The sequence below is a fragment of the Vipera berus genome (genome assembly GCF_964194415.1).
Source record: "Vipera berus genome assembly, chromosome: 3".
Lineage (NCBI taxonomy): Eukaryota > Metazoa > Chordata > Lepidosauria > Squamata > Viperidae > Vipera > Vipera berus.
This window is the reverse complement of record NC_138204.1, coordinates 18,056,817-18,079,420: the sequence shown is the minus strand read 5'-3', so window position 1 is coordinate 18,079,420 and position 22,604 is coordinate 18,056,817. Positions and strand designations below refer to the sequence as shown.

Below are 22,604 nucleotides of genomic sequence, written 5' to 3'. Positions count from 1 at the left end.
AGGGGGGGCAGGGGGCGGGAGGAGGAAGAGAATTTGGGCTGATTCCTCCTCTCATTCCGCTGCGACCTCGGCGGCGTTCAAGCTACCGTTCTCTCTCTCTCTGAGAGAGGGAGAGCAAAAGAGAGAGAGAGAGAGAGAAAGAGAGCAGGAAAACAGTCGTACTGGTTGCCGAGCTTCTGGGTCAGGATTGGAGGATTTATCCCAAAGACGGATCGATCAGGAGTGGAGTGGGGTGGGGTGGGGTGGGGGGAGTTCAAACGGCAGCCAAGCGAAAAGCCAAACCAGCCACCCGCAGCTACAAACTGGGTTGCGTTTGCAACTTTGCTCCAGCCCACCTTCGTCTGCCGTAACCCGGGATGGCTTCTAATTTTAACGATATCGTAAAGCAAGGGTATGTCAAGATTAGGAGCAGACGTTTGGGCGTAAGTATTTTGCGATTGCTTTGGGGGTGTTTCCCCCACCCCCATCCCCGCTTCTCCCCTTGGCATTTCATCCGAGACTGAGCGGCGTGTTTTGAGACTTGCCAGAGAAAAGCAAGCCAGCGGCTGCTTTAGTGTTCTGTTTGTTTACTACTTATACCTTGCAGAGAGTTGAGCTTTTCCAGATCCCTGCGTCCCATATCCGAAAGCCTTGCAAGGCACATTTCTAGATAGCGGTTCAGCTAGTGGAAAATAGGAGATCTGCGCTGGCATTCAATAGGTATGTTCAGGGGTTCAGCTGGGCTGGTAGAGTAGCGAGTCCTGAACGTCACAGAATTCTTCCTCAAACGGTACTCGGGTGAGTGGTGTCTCGTGGGAATTCGGTTGGAGGCAATGGCTTGATAGGAAACTTGATTTAGAAATCGGGAATTGACTGATTGAGGCAGTCCGTGATTCCTAACTTTCCACTTCTTTCCTTCTCGTTCCTGAAGTGGAGCCCTGTTAGTGCAAAAAGAGCAAGCAAACTTCAGTGCAGCTGTACAATTTGCGTTTGCAACGGGGGTTTAGTTTCAAATCTTGTGGCACCTTGGAGATGTGCAGCTTAATCTTAGGTAACTTCACCTAGACCTGTGATGATGGGTGATGTGCAACGGTGCAACATTTGCTTTTTATAAAAAGAAATAGATGTTCATACTTTAAGTAAAATGTGCATAGGATTGCTGTCAAGGCAACAGGCATCATTTAGAATCAACATACATGGGTTTGTGCTGGCACAACTGTTTGAGATAAGAGACCAGTAATGCAATATATTACCCAGAAGTAAATCTCATGGCTTCAGTAGGTTGCTTAGGAGTATAAATGTACTGAAAAGTCCAAATTGATGCAAAATACTCTCAGGAACAGAACTGCACTGCACAGAACTTCATCCCACTTGAATAAAACCAGCCCTAGAAGTAGAAAAATCTATATTGTTTACACTTAGTGAGTCATGTATCTCATTATCTGCCACCAGACAATTCTGTAGTTTGATGATATTAAGCAATTCTGGCCATCAGTGCTCTTGTTAGCTGTCTCTTTAAAATGTGCTGTCACTCTGCATGTGGGTCACATGGAAATAACATTCAAGTAAAAATGTCCCTCCAGGTCAGTGCTGATCCTGTGTTTCCCCCAGGGGATTCCTTCATTCATGAAACTTTTTATAGCTCTGGGAAGTCAGTAAGCCACGGCCTTTGACATGGAAAATAAATCTAGATAAATCTGAAACTGGAGCCTTAGGAATATAACATTCATATGCATCTACCAGAATTCCTACTGTGCAGAGTGGATTGCTTAGTTTGGGTGTGTAGAAAATAGCGCATGGGAATTTTTGTTGAAGAAATACTTGGATCAGGTTTGCATCTCTGATTTTCAGAAGGGCCTCAATTTGGTTGTTATGTTTGTGTTGAAGCATTTCTTTCATGTTTAAGCAATTATTTCATCATATATCCATCCAGTGCACATTTTTAATTAAAAGAAGAAGAAGCTATGCATGAAAATATTAGGAGTTGTATGTTAAAATTGTGCACTGGACTGTTTTGTACCAGACTGTTGGCGATGCACTGGTGGCTCTTTTGGCAGTAATAGTCAATCTGGCTTCCCTTGAGAAGTTGATTCATTGACATCTGCAAGGCTTTAATTCTTTGGAGGCACGTTGTCTACAGTTTTAATAAATGAGACCATGTTTCAGATTCAAAAGAACTGGGGATACCATTTCAACTCAAGCGCCCTTCATTTCACTGGGTGGCTAGTAAATGTCACTGGCTACTATAAAAGTAGGAGAGCTTCTTTATAAATGAATGGTTCAGGCGGTATGAGCTTGGTGCAGTGTCCTGCATATATGTGAGTGACGGAAGAGCTATATGGTTGAAAAGAATAAATCACACAGTGTGCCTGGAAACCTAGTCCTAATTATATACAACTATATGCAAGTAGTGCTCGATTTACAACCGTTGGTTTAGCAACCATTCAAAGTTACAATGGCACTGACCACTGTCACATCACCTCCATGGTCAGGTGATCAAAACGTGGCTGCTTGGCAAGCAGCATGTACTTATGATGGTTGCAGCATCCCAGGGTCACGTAAGCATCATTTGTGACTTTCTCAGCCAGCTTGCAACAAGCAAAGTCAATGGGGAAAGTGACATTTACTTAACGACTGCATGACTCTTTTAAGGATTGCAATGATTCGCTTAACAACTGTTGTGAAAAAGGTCACAAAAAATAAAATATGTTGCTTGGTAATGGAAATTCTGGTCCCAGTTGTGGTGTTAAGTAGAAGACTACCTGTACAAATATGATTCCTAGTTTTCAGTGAACAGAGGGCAGTATGAGAAACAATGGTTGGAAACCAAATCAAGGAGAGAAGCCAACTGGAATCAAGGAGAAACTTCCTAACAGTGAGGACAATTAACCAGTGGAACAGCTTGCCTCCAGAAATCATGGGTGCTCCATCACTAGAGGTTTTTAAGAAGAGTCTAGACAGTCACTTGTCTGAAATGGTATAGGTTCTCCTCTTGAGCAGGGAGCTGGACTAGAAGACCTCCAAGGTCCCTTACAGCTCTATTCAATTCTAATTCCATTGTACACTTATAGCATCTCCAAAGCTCAGACATTTCTGAAGAAAGAAAAAAAAAACATGGGCTGGAGATTGTATGTATTATATCACTGTCTTGCCTCTCTTCCAAAATGCTCAAAGAATGTCTACTTTTCCTCCTCCATTTTAGTTTTACAATAAATACATAAGGTCAACTAGGAAGAGTGAGAGATCATTATTTGATTTTTCTTGGTACTATTGCTCTGGTTTATTTAATGGCATTTAGGAAATAAACGACATTGATTTGGTTTTTAACAACATGCTAAACAAAAACTAGATAAATTACTTTAGAGATTAATAAGATGTGTGAACTCTTATCTTACACTAACCCAAGGAACTTTATGGCTAAATCATAACTGACACTCCTTGAGTTTTAGTTCCAAATTATAACTTTTGTACCCCCCTGGTTATATAGACCAAGGTGATAATCCAATACCTACCAAGCATTTTGGAATATAAATTCCATTATCTCCAGCCAAGAGTTTGAAAATAAATTGGTGCAAGAACATGCCCAGCTTCCAATCTCTCCAGCCCTCCAGTTTCAGAATAGAAGAGAAATTTCTTTTGCTAATAATGGGCGGATAAGGGAGAACAAGTTGATGTTAAATCCAGACACAATGGGATTGGTAAATATGACTTAAAGATGAAAGCTTAACTGGGATTAGATAGTGTTCAACTCCTCCTGAAATAACATGTCCTCTCTGTCTGAGAGTGTTATTTGATCCTTGGGGATTACAGGATTTGTAGGTAGCCACTGTGCTATCTACGAATTGTGGTTTTGTATAATGGTGTCTAGTACGATAAACGTGACTCTTCCTGGGCTGGCCAGATTCAATGATCTAGGCCTTTAATACATCCCATGTTGACTATTGCAATTCACTTCCTAGGGCTACTGAGAGCTAGTGGGATGCAGTTAAAAGGACAAATGAGAACTTCAAGTCTATTTACCATTCAAAAGAGACAATCAAAAGGTCAAAAAGGGAACACAAAGACCAAAAACCTCCTCAACAGCAATCAACACCAAGATCAGCAGAGATTAACATTACACTAACAATAAAGAAAATTATATCCTAATGAAGGAACTGCCAAACTTCCTAATCAAGGAACTGCTGACAGTAAGCAGCCCAAACATTAGAAGAACATAGAATAAGTGTTGGAAGATACTTTGGGGATCTTCTAGTCCAACCCCTTGCTCAGGCAGGAGACCCTATACCATTTCAGTCAAATGGCTCTCCAGTCTCTTCTTAAAAGCTTCCAGAGATGGAGCACCCACAACTTCTGGAAGCAAGTCGTATCATTGTTTAATTGTTCTAACTGTCAGGAAATTTCTCCTTAGTTCTAGGTTGCTTCTCTCCTCTATTAGTTTCCATCCATTGTTTCTTGTCTTGCCTTCTGGAGCTTTGGAAAATAGGTTGACCCCCTCTTCCTTGTGGTGGTCCCTCAAATATTGGGACACTGCTGTTATGTCTCCCCTAACCTTGATTTTCACTAGGCTAGACATACCCAATTCCTGCAACCATTCTTCAGACCAGAGAACCAAAGAACCACCAAGATCACACCAACCAACACTGACAGGGCAAGCCAGTAGAATACAAAATGAAAACAAGTCTCATTCCCCGCTAGTATTGATGATGGTACCCAGTTTGGCAATGAAATGTCTGCAAGAAAACAACCAAGCTCAGAGAGCACCAAGGATTCCTCATTTCTTCATCTCCCATCAGCTATAGAAACATTTAGGACACTTTACACCAGTCCCTCTTTGTTTCGGTTCAAGAAGAAGGTTGTTGTTGTGTGGAACAGGAGGTGCAGTGCATGCTGCCTTACTTTTTATTTATTTACAGTATTTCTGTACTTTTGGCCAGCCTTGAATTTTTAGAAGGGAGACAGATGCAAAAAATGAATGGTGCAAAATTCAGCAGCAAGGCTCCTGCATCGCCCAATGGCTGTCTGAAAGGATCTGCATTGATAGCAACTTGTTTACTAAGCACAATATGCAGTGTTTGTTTAAATAAAGAAGACTTCTGTGAGTCAGTCTTGATTCTTGGTAATTATATGGAAGTACACTGACATCTACGACAGGAGCAAAGCAAAGGCAAATGACAAAGGATTCCCTTTTGATGTGCATTTTGGTGTTGCTTTTAAGTATGTAAGGGTGTCTATGGAGATGCTCAGTCATCCAGGTCATGGCTGTCCCAAAGGTGCTTTTCCACAAGGCAACTGGACTTTCTTTTTTCTCTTTGAAGACATTTTGCTTCTCATCCAAGAAGTTTCTTCAGCTCTGACTGGATGGTGGGGAATGGAAGGATTTATGTTCCTTGCAGACTGCTGGACATTTGCACGTTTTTTAGTGAGTTGTTGAGGCCACCTGGAGGCTTATCTGTGTCATCAGGGTCACCTGAGTAGTGCAAATGGGTGTGGAGCCTTCTTGGAACTGCTGAAAGGACTGTGTTGTAGACTGGAGATAAATGATGTCATATCACTCCCCCTCTGTTGAGAGAAGGCTGTTCAATTTTGACATAGACGGCCTCAATAGAGAGGGGTCAAAGAGACTTGCTGTGGTCCTTGTCTTTAAATAAACATCTGTATGGCTTCCTGTCTTTCAGGGGACTTCATCTGAAGAGCTCTCTATTGTCAGAGGCCTCTCGCTGTGGAATTAGGAGAAGACTTCTTGCATAAAATCCTTTAGGTTGCACTTAGTCCCCAGGTCTTTGCTTTTAGAAGAGCAACTCATCTCAATAAGCTTTTAATTGTTAATTGGTAGTCATAGTAATTTTGTTAATATCCCAGTCCTAGTAATTATATGATGCTCTGATATTTTTTATGTATGTTTATTATCATGATATCTATCATTACTGTGCTTGTGTTAATTTCATTAATTCGAAACTAATTACTTAAATTGGTTTACTATGGATTTTTGATGTGTATGCTTATGTTGTTACCCATTGGGAGTCATCATAAAATATAGCTACGTACAAGCATAATAAATAAACATAATTTATTTTATTGTTTCCTTTAATCAGTATTTTTTTTATATTCTGCTTCTAAATTTTGTAGATGTTTTGAGTACTTACCAGAGTAAAAAGGTAGTGTAAAAATCAGAGAAGCAAATAATATGTTTTTAATCCTTATATTGATTTTTAACATTTTTTTAGCTTTCTGGACTTTTGCTAATATGAGGTATAAATTGAATAGATGGAATAAAATTGAATTTTAAAAAAATCTCTCCTACCAGTCCACCTCACCATGTCTATGGATTTAATTGCATGTGGAGTGATGAATGTATTGATTGTGGCTAAGATAGATAACTTTAACCGTAATCTCAACCTCAAAATGATTTTAGAAGCTTAAGTAAATTTAATCGTGCCATATAATTAAATCGACAGAGTGCCATTATATAATCTCCCCTCATGCTCATGTTCTTTGTTTAAGGGATCCAGATAATGCATGGTGAGATTTTCAAGTATATAGGCTTAGTTCCTCGTAGAAAGTGGTTCTTGAACCTGAGAAACTGAAAAGAACAGTTGATTCTATCTTTCAATTCACATGTACTAGATGACTATCTAGATTCTAGAATAAGGGCTCTCAACCTGAGGTCCATGTACTTTCTTGGCTTGTATGAACTTAGATGGAAGAAACTTATCAACTTTATTTTTACTAATGTCTAACTAAAATGTTGCAAAGAAATAGAAGAAAACAATAGAATAGGGAGGACCAGAGATCTTTCCAAGAAAATTGGAGAGATGAAAGGAACGTTTCATGCAAAGATGGGCATAATAAAGGACCAAAATGGCAGGGACCTAACAGAGGCAGAAGAGATTAAGAAGAGGTGGAAAAATTACACAGAAGAACTATACAGGAATGAGCTTAACATCCCTGACAATCACAATGAGGTGGTCACTGACCTCGAGCCAGACATCCTAGAATGTGAAGTGAAGTGGGCCTTAGAAAAGCTGAGCAACAACAAAGTTAGTGGAGGTGACAGTATTCCAGCTGAGCTATTCAAAATCTTAAAAGACGATGCAGTAAAAGTGCTACACTCAATTTGCCAGCAAATTTGGAAAACTCAACAGTGGCCACAGGATTGGAAAAGATCAGTTTACATTCCAATTCCAAAGAAAGGCAGTGCCAAAGAATGTTCAAACTATCGCACTATTGCACTCATTTCTCATGCTAGTAAAGTTATGCTTAAAATTCTACAAGCTAGACTCCAGCAGTATGTGGATCGAGAACTACCAGAAGTACAGGCAGGATTTCAAAGAGGCAGAGGAACTAGAGATCAAATTGCTAACATACGCTGGATCATGGAGAAAGCTAGAGAGTTCCAGAAAAACATCTACTTCTGCTTCATTGACTATGCTAAAGCCTTTGATTGTGTGGATCATAACAAACTGTGGCAAGTCCTTAAAGAGATGGGCATACCAGACCATCTTATTTGTCTCTTGAGAAACCTATATGCGGGCCAAGAAGCAACAGTGAGAACTGGACACGGAACCACTGATTGGTTCAAAATTGGGAAAGGAGTCCGGCAAGGCTGTATACTGTCACCTTGCCTATTTAATTTATATGCAGAACACATCATGAGAAAGGCAGGGCTAGATGAATCAAAAGTTGAAATTAAGATTGCCGGAAGAAACATCAACAACCTAAGATATGCAGATGATACCACTCTAATGGCAGAAAGCAAAGAAGAACTAAAGAGCCTCTTGTTGCAGGTGAAGAAGGAGAGTGCAAAAGTTGGGTTGAAACTTAACATTAAGAAAACCAAGATCATGGCATCCGGCCCTCTCAATTCCTGGCAAATAGATGGGGAAGAAATGGAGGTAGTGACAGATTTTATTTTATTTTCCTGGGCTCCAAGATCACTGCAACAACAACAACTAAAATGTAGCCTTTCATTCAATAATATAGATAGACAACAAAATAAACCTCACTAAAATTGTTGTTGTTAGCTGCGAAGTTGTGTCCGACCCATCGCGACCCTATGGACAACGTTCCTCCAGGCCTTCCTGTCCTCTACTATCTTCTGGAGTCCATTTAAGCTCACGCCTACTGCTTCAGTGACTCCATCCAGCCACCTCATTCTCTGTCATCCCCTTCTTCTATTGCCCTCGAACTTTCCCAGCATTAGGCTCTTCTCCAGTGAGTCCTTCCTTCTCATTAGGTGGCCAAAGTATTTGAGTTTTAGCTTCAGGATCTGGCCTTCTAAAGAGCAGTCAGGGTTGATCTCCTCTAGGACTGACGGGTTTGATCGCCTTGCAGTCCAAGGGACTCACAGGAGTCTTCTCCAGCACCATAGTTCAAAATTATTACACCTTAAAAAAAGAGGATTGCCGTATTTATTTGATTTCTGTAGCTACCCATCTCAACAAGCAACTCTGGGCAGCATACATCATAAAACGTGCATGTATTAACATTGATTTAATGGATTAATAAAGAAGTATCTATATTAATAATATATGCATATTGGCTATTCTTAAAATATTTTAAAAATTGAGCATCTTTGGTTTCCTTTGTAATAGCATCTATATGTGTTTTATGCAATTCAGTCATTTTTCTGAGAAGTGTCTATAGGTTTCATGAAACTTGCAAAGGTTTTCATGGTACAAAAAGGTTACAAACCGTGATCTAGATAAAGCTTTCGTTTGCAGCAGATTTAAGAGCGGCTAATGACTTTGTACCATACTGTGCTTGCATATAGTCTCTTTTCCAAATTTATATGCACTGTGGACAGATGAGCTGCTGGGAGGCCAGAATTCACAACCGCAAAGTGGTCTCTCAGAGCTTAAAGTAACCTTTTATACTGTAGTTAATACTGAAGAATGAAATCCATGTGTCGAGAGAAAGGCTGCAGCCAAGGTGAAAAGCCTGTGTATTACAAGTAGTGGCAACAGGGTCACACAACATGAAGGCTCCCTCTGTATCATTTACCTTGAAAAATAATAAATCAGATGCGTCTGTGTTTATTGTCTACTTAAAGCCCTTTCAGAAAACTTTGGGACATATAATGGTGCCCAAAAGTTGTAAAATTCTTTCATCGCTCATCCAGAGGGCATCAAGGGGAATGGATGCGGAGACCTCAGAGCTGATGGGAAATCCACTGGCTGAATAAAATCTTTTTAAGGGACACAAACTGCTTTTATTTTCCTCTTGTTTTTAAGGAGCCCTGTATAAATAGAGGTCAGTTCAGGATTTGTTTATTTAACAATATTCATGGACGGCCTTTCAGCCAATGTAATCAAAGTGGTTCAGAATGTAACACAATGAAAGGCACACCACAGGACAGCTCTTAAAAAAAATGAAGAGGAAAAAAAGGGAAGAAAATCAACAGACTGAAATCCCTTATTTTTAGGCCCAGATTTAGGTAGCAAAAAAAAGGGATGCGGTGGCTCAGTGGGTTAGGATGCTGAGCTTGTCTATCAGAAGGTCGGCAGTTTGGCGGGTCGAATCCCGAGTGCCGCGTAACTGAGTGAGCACCTGTTACTCGTCCCAGCTTCTGCCAACCTAGCAGTTCGAAAGCACATAAAAAATGCAAGTAGAAATAGGGACCACTACAGTGGGAAGGTAACAGCATTCCGTGCACCTTTGGCATCTAGTCATGCCGGCCACATGACCATGGAGACGTCCTCGGACAAACGCTGGCTTTTCGGCTTTGAAACGGAGATGAGCACCGGCCCCTAGAGTCGGAAACGACTAGCACGCATGTGCAGGGGAACCTTTACCTTTACTTTACCTTAGGTAGCAAAAGTGACCCCATGTGGCTACAGAGAGCAAGGGGATTTCTGTATCTCTTTGCTGTCTTAATAATCCTCCAGATTTATTTTTTTATTTACTCTTGATCTAACAGCATTAATTGCTTCTAAATTGTAGGAATGAGCACGTTGGATTTTGGTCACCATAATGGATTTCACTGTACTTTTCATAATCAACAGCTGTATTGTTAAATAGAAGAGAATAGCTCGGGGTTTAATTGTGCCTAGCAGTGAAGGCACCAGGTTAGAAACCAGGAGACTGTGAGTTCTAGTCCCAATTTAGGCATGAAAGCTGGCTGGGTGACTCTGGGAGAGTCACTCTCTCTCTCAGGTCACAACATCAGGCTTAGGCAACAAGCCAGGCAGACAATTCCTGTCATAAACAATTCCTGTTATAAACATTTGGTTAATTTAAAAAGTGGACCCTGCCCCTGAGGGGGAAAAAAGCTAGGAATTAAAAATAGATCATTTTTTTTACCTATTCAGATAATAATAATAATAATAATAATAATAATAATAATAATAATAATAATAATAATAATAATAATAATAATAATAATAATAATAATAATAATAATAATAATTTTATTTATATACCGCCCTTCTCCCGGAGGACTCAGGGCGGTGAACAGGGCAAGCATAAAAAATACAGAGATACAAAAGTTAAAAGGGATTAAATATATGCCCAACTAAAAACAGTAAATACAAATATTAAAATATAATAATAATAAAATAATATAATAAACCCCCCCATCCCCCATCAGGCCAGGCCGGCTTGTTCAAATAAGAATGTCTTTAGATCGCGACGGAAGGAGCGAAGGTCGGGCACAATCCGGAGCTCGACCGGTAACCGATTCCATAGCTCCAGGGCGCCCACAGAGAAGGACCTCCCCCTGAGGGCCACCAATTGACATTCTCTGATCGGTGGCACCCTGAGGAGGCCCTCTCTGTGGAAACGCACAGGGCGGAGGGAAGTTGATGCCGGCAGCAGGTGTTCCCTAATGAAATCTGCAAATAAATTACCAAGCTCAGAGAGCACCAATAACTCCTCAAGATTGTTAAATATCAGAATTGGTTGAAATGAAATACTATTGATAGTTTTTATAGATAGCTGAACACCAAAGTGTGTGGCATAACCAAGGGAAATGTATAAACTCAGATAAAACATTGAAATATATAAAATAATCTACATACATATGTGCAGATGTAGGCAGAAGAAATTACAAATATGTACTACAGGAAAGTGTATTACAGAGAGATAGTTAAGGATTTCTTCAGACATATAATTTAAGTTGTTTACTCTTTGTAAAATAAACCAAAACCAAAAAAAAGTTTTACATGCAATTTAAATGGACAATTTCATAAAAAGAATTATTTCTATAGCAGTGGATATGCTCTGAAGTAAATTATCACATCTCTAAATCATGGCATTTTATTCATATAAAAGAATTCCATCCTTGGCTCACAAAGAGGAAAATATTATTATTTGTTATATTTATTTTCCATTTTTAGCCCAAGAATGAAGCCATGGTAACTTCCAAACTATAGTTAAAATGAAAATTTAATTAAAAAAACTTGTAAATTTTTATTTTATGACATTATTTTATACATTGAACATATAGCTATAAATTTGGGAGTAAGTCCCTTTGAACACAATTGTTGGCTTCATAACTATACTAAATCATAATGTTTATGAGTGAATTTTATTCAGTGTGTTAAACTATGTCAAATGCTTCTTTTGCCCTAATATTTTGTTTGGCTCTGACACTGTCCATGTTGCAGGGTGAGTTGAATTCCTTTTAATCACAAAAGTAGTTTGCTTCCATAGTAATAATGCCTTAATAATACAATCCATTATAGAGATTATCCATTAACAAAATGGAATTTTGTGTTCTATTTCCTGACATAAAGGTTATCTGCTTATATGTTCTAATTCAAACTCACTGCTTCCTGTCGGTGAATTTAATGAGCTGTTGTACAATTACTGTGACAGAAACATTCTACTCTTAGCAAAACATTCACCATATCTACTCTCTAAAGCTTTTGTCTAGACATAGGCATTTCTTCTAGTTTGGTCTCATGATATTCCTCCTAGTTCTTAAATCACCCTTGCAGGCTTCCTAAAGATTTTGCATGGCTTATCAAAATCCATGTTCACATGTTACAGGCCCTGCATTCATAAATAATATCCTCTTCTGCCACTGACTGTAACATGAAGAAGAATTCCATGTAGAAAGCTTATGTTTATTTTTAGAATGTCAGCAGGGTTGACCTGGACATTCCACAGAGACTTCCTTCCTGCAACTTTGATATCCTATTTAAATAGGGAATCTGAGGACATGATATGGAAATACCAGTATCCAGTTTTGGATAGGAGCCATTCAAAGTCTTCACAATTTTTTTTCTCTACTGAGTGAGAATAGTTATACCTATTTTTTCGTAACTTTTATCTCATATTCTTTAGCAGTGATGGGCAATTTTATGATCAGTGGCAGTGAAGGAGTTGAGATAGCAGCAACATGATTATGGCATTAAGTATGTTAGAAATAAAAGTAGATGAGATGTTGTAATTCACTCAGCAGTCCGTCAGTGATGCATTTGGATTTCCTAAGTACTAATCAGTCCTACTCCAAGGTGTAAAGTAAAGTAGAACCTAAATATATAGCTATTTCCCTCCTAAGCTCCAATTTCACCTAGACACAGAAAAGTTGGACTTTGTTATATTGTTAAATTAAATTAAACATAATTCCCCCTCTCCCCAGCTTCTCAGATTTTATCTGTACACTAAAATCTAGTTCCTAATAGTGTTTCCAAATGAATCATCACTCTTAGTCTGAATTGTGGATTTAAGATGCAGGGCACTGTTTGTCCTAAACCAGGGGTGTCAAACTCAATTTCATTGAGGGCTGCATCAGCATTGCGGTTGTCCTCAGGGGGCCGGGTGGGTATGGCCTGGGTGGGCGTGGCCTACTGGGTGGGCGTGGCTAGAGTGCATATGGCCTACTGGGTGGGCGTGGCCAGCTCTACATCGTTCGCATCAAGGGTGCCTATGGGGGCCTGGGCAGGAGTGGGACAGATCTGAGGGTCTCTGGCAGAAGGAGGGTCTCTGGGCCAGGGCCAAGGCAGTGGGGGCCGTTCCCTCACTGTTTCCAGGATGGCTTCACGGGCCGCATGAAACCACTTCGCGGGCCGGATCCGGCCCCCGGGCCTTGTGTTTGACATGTCTGTCCTAAACAATTGCAGCTACCTTTGTGAAGCCTGAAAGTGAGCAGCAGATAGTCACACATACACAAATGTGCAAGACAAAACAATACGTGGGTGATGTAAGTTCTTTCATATATCTGGAATGCACTACATGGATTCATTCTTATACGCAGTCATTTTAGGATGTACCCAGTGGTGGGATTCAAATATGTGAACAACTGGTTCTCTGTGCGGATGCCGCTGCTGGAAGTCCATTCTGGGCCTGGGCAACAAAAAATTAGCTACCGGTTCTGCTGAAGTGGTGGCTCAGTCGGTTAGGATGCTGAGCTTGTCGATCAGAAGGTCAGCAGTTTAGCGGGTCGAATCCCGAGTGCCGCGCAACAGAGTGAGCGCCTGTTACTTGTCTCAGCTTCTGCCAACCTAGCAGTTCGAAAGCATGTAAAAATGCAAGTAGAAAAATAGGGACCACTACGGTGGGAAGGTAACAGCGTTCCATGCCCCTTTGTCATCTAGTGATGCCGGCCACATGACCACGGAGACGTCCTCAGACAAGCGCTGGCTCTTCGGCTTTGAAACGGAGATGAGCACCGGCCCCTAGAGTCGGAAATGACTAGCACGCATGTGCGGGGGAACCTTTACCTTTACCTTTTACCTCTGCAGAAGTGGTGCGAACCAGCTGAATCCCACCACTGGATGTACCACATAGATATGTTTGCTTTTGCATGCAAATTCCTATACGTGTTAAAATATTTCATTGAAAAATTCAGTACATTTTTTTTTAAAAATTGAGTAGGATACATCCTCTGTTTCTTTTTTGCTATATTATCATGTCAACACCATCGCCTTTAACTACTTTCCAGCTTTTCTACTGTGAAAAGTTAAATTATGGCTAAGAGGAATTTTCTGAAGCAAAACACTTAACATGTAAGAAAGAAGATCAGATTTGGAATGCTAGCTTAGAAATGACAAGGCCCCTGAGGAAGCAGGAGCAGGGTGGAAAAGAATGAAGTCACATGAATATATCAGAATCACAAAAAAGGAAGAATTGCTCACCAGGCAATTCTGCACTGGTCCCTAAGCTACTGATCTCTCATGCTGTTCATGCCTGTTTTGTGAACAACTCCAAAAATTCCAGTCTGGGTTACAGTATATTGTCAGCAGGGCTGGATGCTCAGTGCAGATTGCGGTCATCACAAGACTTAACAGAACAACAGAATGGAAGGGACCTTGGAAGTCTTCTAGTCCAACCTTCTGCTCATGCAAGACACCCTATATCATTTTAGACAAATGGCTGTCCAGTCTCTTCTTGAAAGCCTCCAGTGATGGAGCACCCACAACTTCTGAAGGCAACTGGTTCCACTGGTTAATTGTTCTCACTATTAGGAAGTTTCTCTTTAATTCCAGGTTGCTTCTCTCCTTGATTAGTTTCCATCCATTGTTTCTTATCTTGCCTTCTGGTGCTTTGGAAAATAGGTTGACCCCCTCTTCTTTGTGGCAACCCCTCAAATATTGGAACATTGCTATCGTGTCATCCCTAGTCCTTCATTTCACTAAACTAGGCATACCCAATTTCTGCAATCATTCTTTGTATGCTTTTGCCTCTAGCCCCCTAATCATCTTTGTTGCTGTTTTCTGCACTCTTTCCGGAGACTCAACATCTTTTTTAGATTGTGGTGACCAAAACTGGATGCAATATTCCAAGTGTGGCCTTACCAAGGCATTGTAAAGTGGTCCTAGCACTTCACATGGGTCTTCACCTGATTGGTTATTGTTCTGCTTCTTGACTTCTCCATTTGAGCAGGGAAGGGAAGTCTCCCTGGCTATCCTTTTTAGAGACTGGTCTCTCAGTGCCTACCTTTTCCTCTTGGGGAATGTTCCCTTCTTACTATCCCAGTGTTTTTTCTTTGCTTTTCCAGATGTTTGCATCCATGGATCCCTTTAATCCTTCTTCCCACATTACTTCCTTTGACATTAATGCAGACTCTTTCTATTTTTATTGTTTTTCCTTGATGGTATCAATATAGCTGTGATGCCATTGTAATCACAGTAAAAGGGAATAAGTTTGGGTCCCCCCCCACACACACATACACATTTTTAAACTGAAGCCAGAAAAGAAGAGTGAATGAACACCAAAGAGTACATGCAGGACAGATTGATCTCATTTCTATGTTAGTAATAAAAAGAGTGAATTAATTCCGAACCTTATTGAAGTCCCTTTTTAAAAGAATATGGGAAGATAAGATGGGCAAAAGATGCTAAGAAGGAACTCATATAATGTGAAGGTATAATTCTCTGTGATGCAATTTCTCAAATTTCTTTGCAACCAATTCTTTTTAAAAATTTAGCCAACATTTGGAGTCAAGAAACAATCATCTTTTTGAGTTTTATATACCCATAAGGATGCACAAACCTGATTTGAGGTTATAACTAGGTAAATGCTAATTTACTCCAGATTGTGCAATCTGATCAACCATCCAAATTCAGAATAAAATTTATTAAAATAAGGCATTTGTAAGGACCTGCCTCGACTGCATTGTCCCTACCATGGGTGCAATGAAACAAACAAACAAACAAACAAACAAAAAAGAACAATTTTGCTTTTCCCAGCAGAAGCTAATTAGATAATGACAAGATCAAGATTGGGGAAATAAAAATGCCTTTTAATTTAGGTTGCTTTGAGACAGAAATTGATGAAATTTATAATGATGATGGCTTTTTCCAGGATCACTGTGCCAGGTTCTCTCTCTCTCTCTCTCTCTCTCTCTCTCTCTCTCTCTCTCTCTCTCTCTCTCTCTCTCTCTCTCTCTCTCTCTCTCTCTCTCTCTCTCTCTCTCTCTCTCACACACACACACACACACACACACACAAATGAGATAGTTTCAGGGATTGCTATACAGTAAGGAAAGACGTTTGCAAAGAATAATATTTTTCAATGATACGTTGTGCTGCTTATTTCATTGTAAATTCATTTATGTTCCAAATGTATATTTAAGTAAATTGCATAGTAGAGGAATGGCAATCTATTTGACCAATTATTGTTGACTTCTAAGAATTTTCTTCTATTGAACTACTCTTCTATTGAACAAACTCAGATGGTATGGAAATAACAAGATTTACAATAGAATTGCCACCTTATATGCTGAAGAAAATCATTTATTTATCATAGTCAAATGGGAAATAGGTTACCTATTCCTTAGCAGCCATGCCATATTCTTAAAAATAAAAAAAATGTATTTATTGCACCTTCTTTCAGCTGCTCAATTTTACCATTTGTCCATTTAATTCCTATTTATACTGTGCTCAAAATGTTGCAAAGTATCTTGTTAAAACCTGAGAAATCAGTTTCTGAGTAAGTTTTTAAAAATAGTGTTATAAAAGAAGTCGTGCTCATATGATCCAATGAAATCAGAAGCAATGGAAGTAATACTTCCTATGTTCTTGAGTGAGAATTTATGTTGAACTCATTACCGGAACAAACAGCTTAGAAGCTCATTGGATTTCCATTCCAAGAAAAGATTGAGCAGGAAGACATTAAGGGCATAGTATACAACCTTACGACATATATTTGGATCAGATGACAGGACTTAAATTGAACTAGGTTTCACTAGGGAACAGATAATACAAACCAAGAAAGAATGGTAATTCTGAGCATCTAAATTTCTCCACTAAGTTGCTATTATATCCTCAACGTAGTCTTCAAATAGGAAAACCTGATACGTGGGCAATTAAAAAAACCTGATGTCTGACTTTAAAGTAGGGGCTTTTCATATCCCATCATTCCTCAATGGTGCCCTCTAAACTGTACTTTCACTTCTAAAATTCCCAATTAGTTTGGCCAGCTAGGAATTGTGGGAGTTGAAGGCTGTGCGTGTTCTTTGAATCCTCCAAATTCTCAATCTGCAGTACAGATAATCCTCAATTTATGACCATAACTGAGCCCAAAATTTATGTTGCTAAGCAAGATAGTTGTTAAGTGAATTTTGCCACATTTTATGACCTTTCTTGCTACAGTTGTTAAGGGAATCATTGCAGTTGTTAAGTTAGTAACACGGTTGTTAAGTGAATCTGGCTTCCCTGTTGACTTTGCTTGGCAGAAGGTCGCAAAAGGCGATCACAAGTCATAAGTGTAAAAAATGTATTTATTTATTTATTTTTGGGACTTATATGCCGCCCTATCTCCCGAAGGACTCAGGGCGGCTAACAACAATAAAAACAACAACACAAAAGTTAAAAGAAATTAAATAAACACCCCCAATAAATAAGTTAAACTAAACAATTAAAATTAAAAACATTTTAAAAAACCCTGTCATCAGTCCAGGTCAGCCTGATGAAAAAGGAAAGTTTTAAGGCTGCGGCGAAAAGACCCGAGATCCGGGGCCATCCGGAGCTCAAGGGGGAGTTGGTTCCACAGGGCTGGCGCTCCCACAGAGAAGGCCCTCCCCCTGGGGGTCGCCAGCCGACATTGTCTAGCCGACGGCACCCTGAGGAGGCCCGCTCTGTGTGAGCGCACTGGGCGATGGGAAGTCGTTCCCGGCAGCAGACGGTCCTGCAAATATCCCGAGCCTAGGCCATGTAGGGCTTTAAAGGTAAGTACCAGCACCTTAAATGAACATAAGTCACTTTTTTCAGTGATGTTGCAACTTAGAACTAAATGAACTCCTCAAAGGTTCTTTTTTAGGAGGCAACTGGACTTTCTTGTTTTTCTTTGAAAACTTTTTGCTTCTCATCCAAGAAGCTTCTTCAGCTCTGACTGGATGGTGGGCTGAAGAAGCTTCTTGAATGAGAAGCAAAATATCTTCAGAGAAAAACAAAAAAAGTCCAATTGCCTCCTGAAAAAGCATCTTTGGGGAGTTTATTTAGAGCATCTTCATAGACAACTAAATGAACTGTTGTAAGTTGCAGACTACCTATACTGATTCAGAAGGGTTCCATGGTCACCAGTATTAAAAAAACTCCTGAGAGATCAAGGATGGATGCACCACTGCCATCCTGGCTCTGTCACATGTCATCTACAAGCATTACCAAAGCTGAGTTCTGACCTAAAAACTAACTGAAATTGTTCTAAAGAACATATTTTATCCAGGTTTTCATGAGCTGCAGACCGACTAGTTTTTCAACAATTTCCCCCCTAAAGGTTGGGGACAGATTAATAGATCTTGAATATATTTGGATCCAAAGGTGACCTTTTCAGGAGGGAGAGTCAGATGGGCATATAAATTCAATCAATCAATCATTATCATGGCTGGGAGCACCACTCCTTCCATCTAAGAGGGTGACATTAAAGTACTTTTAGTTTGTTCATAATTGGTATCCACTCCTCCTCTCCCAGTCATGTTTGGTTCTAAATTACAAAATCCATCCATGTTTGAGCTATTGAATATCTTGCCCTGACAGACTGTGTTATTAAAGAACTGAGTCATTTTTTAAAAGAAAAAAATTAGCGGCAGTAGTGGATGCTTAATAACAGGAAGCATTTTGACTCAACTATCTTTTCTGGGCCTTTGTTGTTATACACTTAGACAATGTATAATGAACTTTACTCATCCAAGTTTTGTTTGCAATTGAAACAAAATGGATATTAGTAAAGGTAGTCAAGACATATTTGCAGCCTATAGAATTGTTGATTGATTGATTTTGTGGCACCAGGTGGATTTAATGACTACAGGATAAACATTCTCAAGGATAATCTGCTCTTGACTTAATTAGAGTCACACAGCTGGAAGGGACCTAAGAGGTCTTCTAGTCCAACATTCTGCTCAAGGCAGAAAACTTTATACCATCCTATTCAAATGGTTGTCCAGTCTATTGTGCACCCATCACTGCTGCAGTTTAGTCCATCCACCTTCTTGGTGGTTGTTCTCTTCTCTTTTCTTTCTCCTTCCCAAGAATATACATTTGTCAAGAAAGTCAGGCCTTTGCATAATATGTTAAAAATATGATGATCTGAGTTGGCTCATTTTTGCCTCAAAAAAGAACTCTGGATTGATTTATTCTGTATTTGTATTCTTTTTCTATGGCATTCTCAGGGGTCTTCTCCAAAACCAAAGATAAAAAATGTCAGTACTCTTCTATTCTATTTCTTCAAAATCCAAGGGACAACTGTCAGACTACAGAATAAAAATTTCAGACTAAAAGTTACTTCAGATGTAGAGTACCACAAATCTTCCTGAAAACTTTTTGCATAATCTGGGAAGTCTGTCTCTCTCTCTCTGTCTCTATTCTCTCTCTCTCATTTCTCTCTCTCTCTCCTATCTATCTATCTATCTATCTATCTATCTATCTATCTATTCATCCGTCCGTCCATTATCTATCTATCTATCTATCTATCTATCTATCTATCTATCTATCTATCTATCTATCTATCTATCTATCTATTCATCTGTCCGTCCATTATCTATCTATCTATCTATCTATCTCTATCTATCTATCTATCTATTCATCCGTCCGTCCACTATCTATCTATCTATCTATCTATCTATCTATCTATCTATTCATCCATCCGTCCATTATCTATCTATCTATCTATCTATCTATCTATCTATCTATCTATCTATCTATCTATCTATTCATCCGTCCGTCCATTATCTATCTATCTATCTATCTATCTATCTATCTATCTATCTATTCATCCATCCATCCATCCATTATCTATCTATCTATCTATCTATCTATCTATCTATCTATCTATCTATTCATCCGTCCGTCCATTATCTATCTATCTATCTATCTATCTATCTATCTATCTATTCATCCGTCCGTCCATTATCTATCTATCTATCTATCTATCTATCTATCTATCTATCTATTCATCCGTCCGTCCATTATCTATCTATCTATCTATCTATCTATCTATCTATCTATCTATCTATCTATCTATCCACCTGTTGTTCATATAAGCAATATACATTATTTGCTCCACGTGAATCTTGCATGCAAGACTTTTATGGAACTATTTCCATCATTGCAGCGATGGAGTTACTGTGGCAACCTCTTTGATCTTATGGGTGAATGATGGGTGCCTTGGAATGTATGACTGCTTAATTCTGTATTTTTCCTCATGTGACAAATTATGACAAATAACTTTCAGAAAGAAAGTGGTTAAAACTCATTTTTTTACACTTTTGAGCATTGTCATATTTCAGTAGAGGCTGTAAAATGTAATATGCACGCTTTGGGAATCTCTTTAACAAACACATTTAAAGCAGCTAGAGAGTGATAACATGTCATGAATTTCAGGCATATTTGATTACAGTATATAAGTATAGTATCACAACATCTTATTATGGATTGGTTTAACTATAGTGTTCATTATGAAGATTGTTGGATGTCGGTGGTGATTTGTGGATAGAGGAATTTGAACTACATGTTGTTGCAGTGATAACCCTTCATTTTATCAAGATAACTCCAAGTAATGTCTAAAACTGTCTCCACTCTCCTGGCTTCTTCTTTCAGGACTTATACCTCATTTCTAGACTCTCAACCATTTCAACATATCTGAAGGACATCAAAAATCCTCAAGCAGTGGTTAGGTATATAAAATACATCTGTACATCTTATTAGTTAAAGGGACTTATTCATGTTCCCTGGAATCCCTGGGATAAAAAAAATACATACATGTACTGTATGTATTATTTGTTTGTTTGTTTCCCAGAATCTCCAATAAAGAGTCATACCTCTAGGGTTTAAAAAGTGCTTGAGTGAATTTAATCTGTCTAAGAACCTTCACAAAATACCACGTTTCTGCAGAATATACTGTAGTTTAAAAACCTTGGTTTAGGACTGTGTTTTTCAAACCTGAAAACTTTAAGATGAAGTCTGTGAAGATTGTGAACTTCAGTTCTCGGAATTCCCCAGTCAGCATGTCCACATCTCTTAAAGTTACCAAGTATGAAACACACTGGTTTAGAATATATGATGCTGACATCCTACTTCTCTTTGTCCTCTTAAAATGATGTATTTTGGGAAGTTCATAAGAAAATATGTTAAGCAAAGCTATTGCTATATGCTTTTTCTCTGGAAATCAGTATAGTGCAGGGGCTAATTTATTGAACTGAGACTTGGGAGACTTAGGATCAGTAAGGGCAACAACTATAGAACTCATTGAATGTCCTTGAACCAGACACTTTCAACCTAATCAATCTCACAAGATTGATATTCTAGGGAGAGATTAGAGGTGAGTATGAGATGCACATTGCCTTCAGCTGAATGAAAAGCTGTTATATAAATCTAATGAGCAGATTAATTCATGAATGATCTTACTCAGTTCTCAAAGACTGACTCATAATAAATATATAGAAAGTGGTAAAGAAAGAGTAAAAACAGACATAAAGAAGAAAGGAAAGGTAAGGGACCTGAGTGAGCCAGAAGTAATTTTTTTTTAAAAGACCTAAGTTCAAAACAGATCCACTTGAATTCCATTATAAGCATTTAACCTTTTAACCCCATTTAAGTTTGCTTTTCACTGTCAGGTCTAGATGTTCTCCTGTCTGGACTGTATTGTGTAATAAAGTTGAAAATTTCCAGCACAAGAATGTGAAACAATTGTTTAACATAATAGCGTGTTTAATGTAATAGGGACGCGGTGGCTCAGTGGGTTAGGATGCTGAGCTTGTCAATCAGAAGGTTGGCAGTTTGGCGGGTTGAATCCCGAGTGCTGCGTAACAGAGTGAGTGCCTGTTACTCGTCCCAGCTTCTGCCAACCTAGCTGTTCGAAAGCATGTAAAAATGCAAGTAGAAAAATAGGGACCACTATGGTGGGAAGGTAACAGCGTTCTGTGCGCCTTTGGTGTCTAGTCATGCCGGCCACATGACCACGGAGACCTCATCGGACAAGCACTGGCTCTTCGGCTTTGAAACGGAGATGAGCACCAGCCCCTAGAGTCGGAAACGACTAGCATGCATGTGCAGGGGAACCTTTACCTTTACCTTTAATAGCACCCAATATCTGTAAATTTTGACCATGCTGTAATTTTCTAGATGGGTACAATAAATCTCTCACTTAAGATACAAAAAAGGAAGCTGAATTAATAGCCCGCAAAATACACTATTCAGAACTTAGCTATTTTTAATGCTTGCTACAATTTTTGTGAAAGGTCTAAGCCTTGCAAAGTTATTCTTACAATTATTCTGAACCTTGGAGAAGAAGCACTAAGAACAGATGTGTAATTTTCTCTACAGGCCACTTTTAGTTTATAGACAGAAGCCACATGCCAGAAAGTAATTTAATTTTATTGAAAGTTTTATTTATATTCCACCTTTATTGTTTTGATAAATAATTCAAGGCTGGTGAACATACCTAATACTCCTTCCTCCTCCTATTTTCCCCACAATAACAACCCTGTGGTTTGGGTTGGGCTGAGAGACAGTGACTGGCTCAAAGTCACCCAGCTGGCTTTCATGCTTAAGGTAGGAGCAGAACCCATAGTTTTCCGGTTTCTAGCTTGATGTCTTAGCCACTAACCAAACTGCCTCTAATGGGCAGGCCATAAGTTCTGCTGTACTTCATAGGAGAGGTGGTTTGAATGTTCTCATTCTCCATCACTGACAAGGTCACAAGCTCTATTGTTTCTCTCCAGAAGTGTCACAATGCACTGAGGGGTT

The 22,604-nt window shown here is 39.2% G+C and overlaps 1 protein-coding gene across 1 annotated transcript in view; it reads left to right on the top strand.

Moving 5' to 3' along the window:
* Positions 1 to 356: 356 nt before the first annotated feature.
* The window catches only part of DOK5 (docking protein 5), a gene marked incomplete at its 5' end in the record, with an annotated part of 68,713 nt that continues 46,465 nt past the window's right edge, over positions 357 to 22,604 (top strand). The window contains one exon of the mRNA XM_081326049.1: positions 357 to 422. Within this exon, the coding sequence (XP_081182175.1) occupies positions 357 to 422 (66 nt within the window). The remainder of the gene's footprint in view (positions 423 to 22,604) is intronic.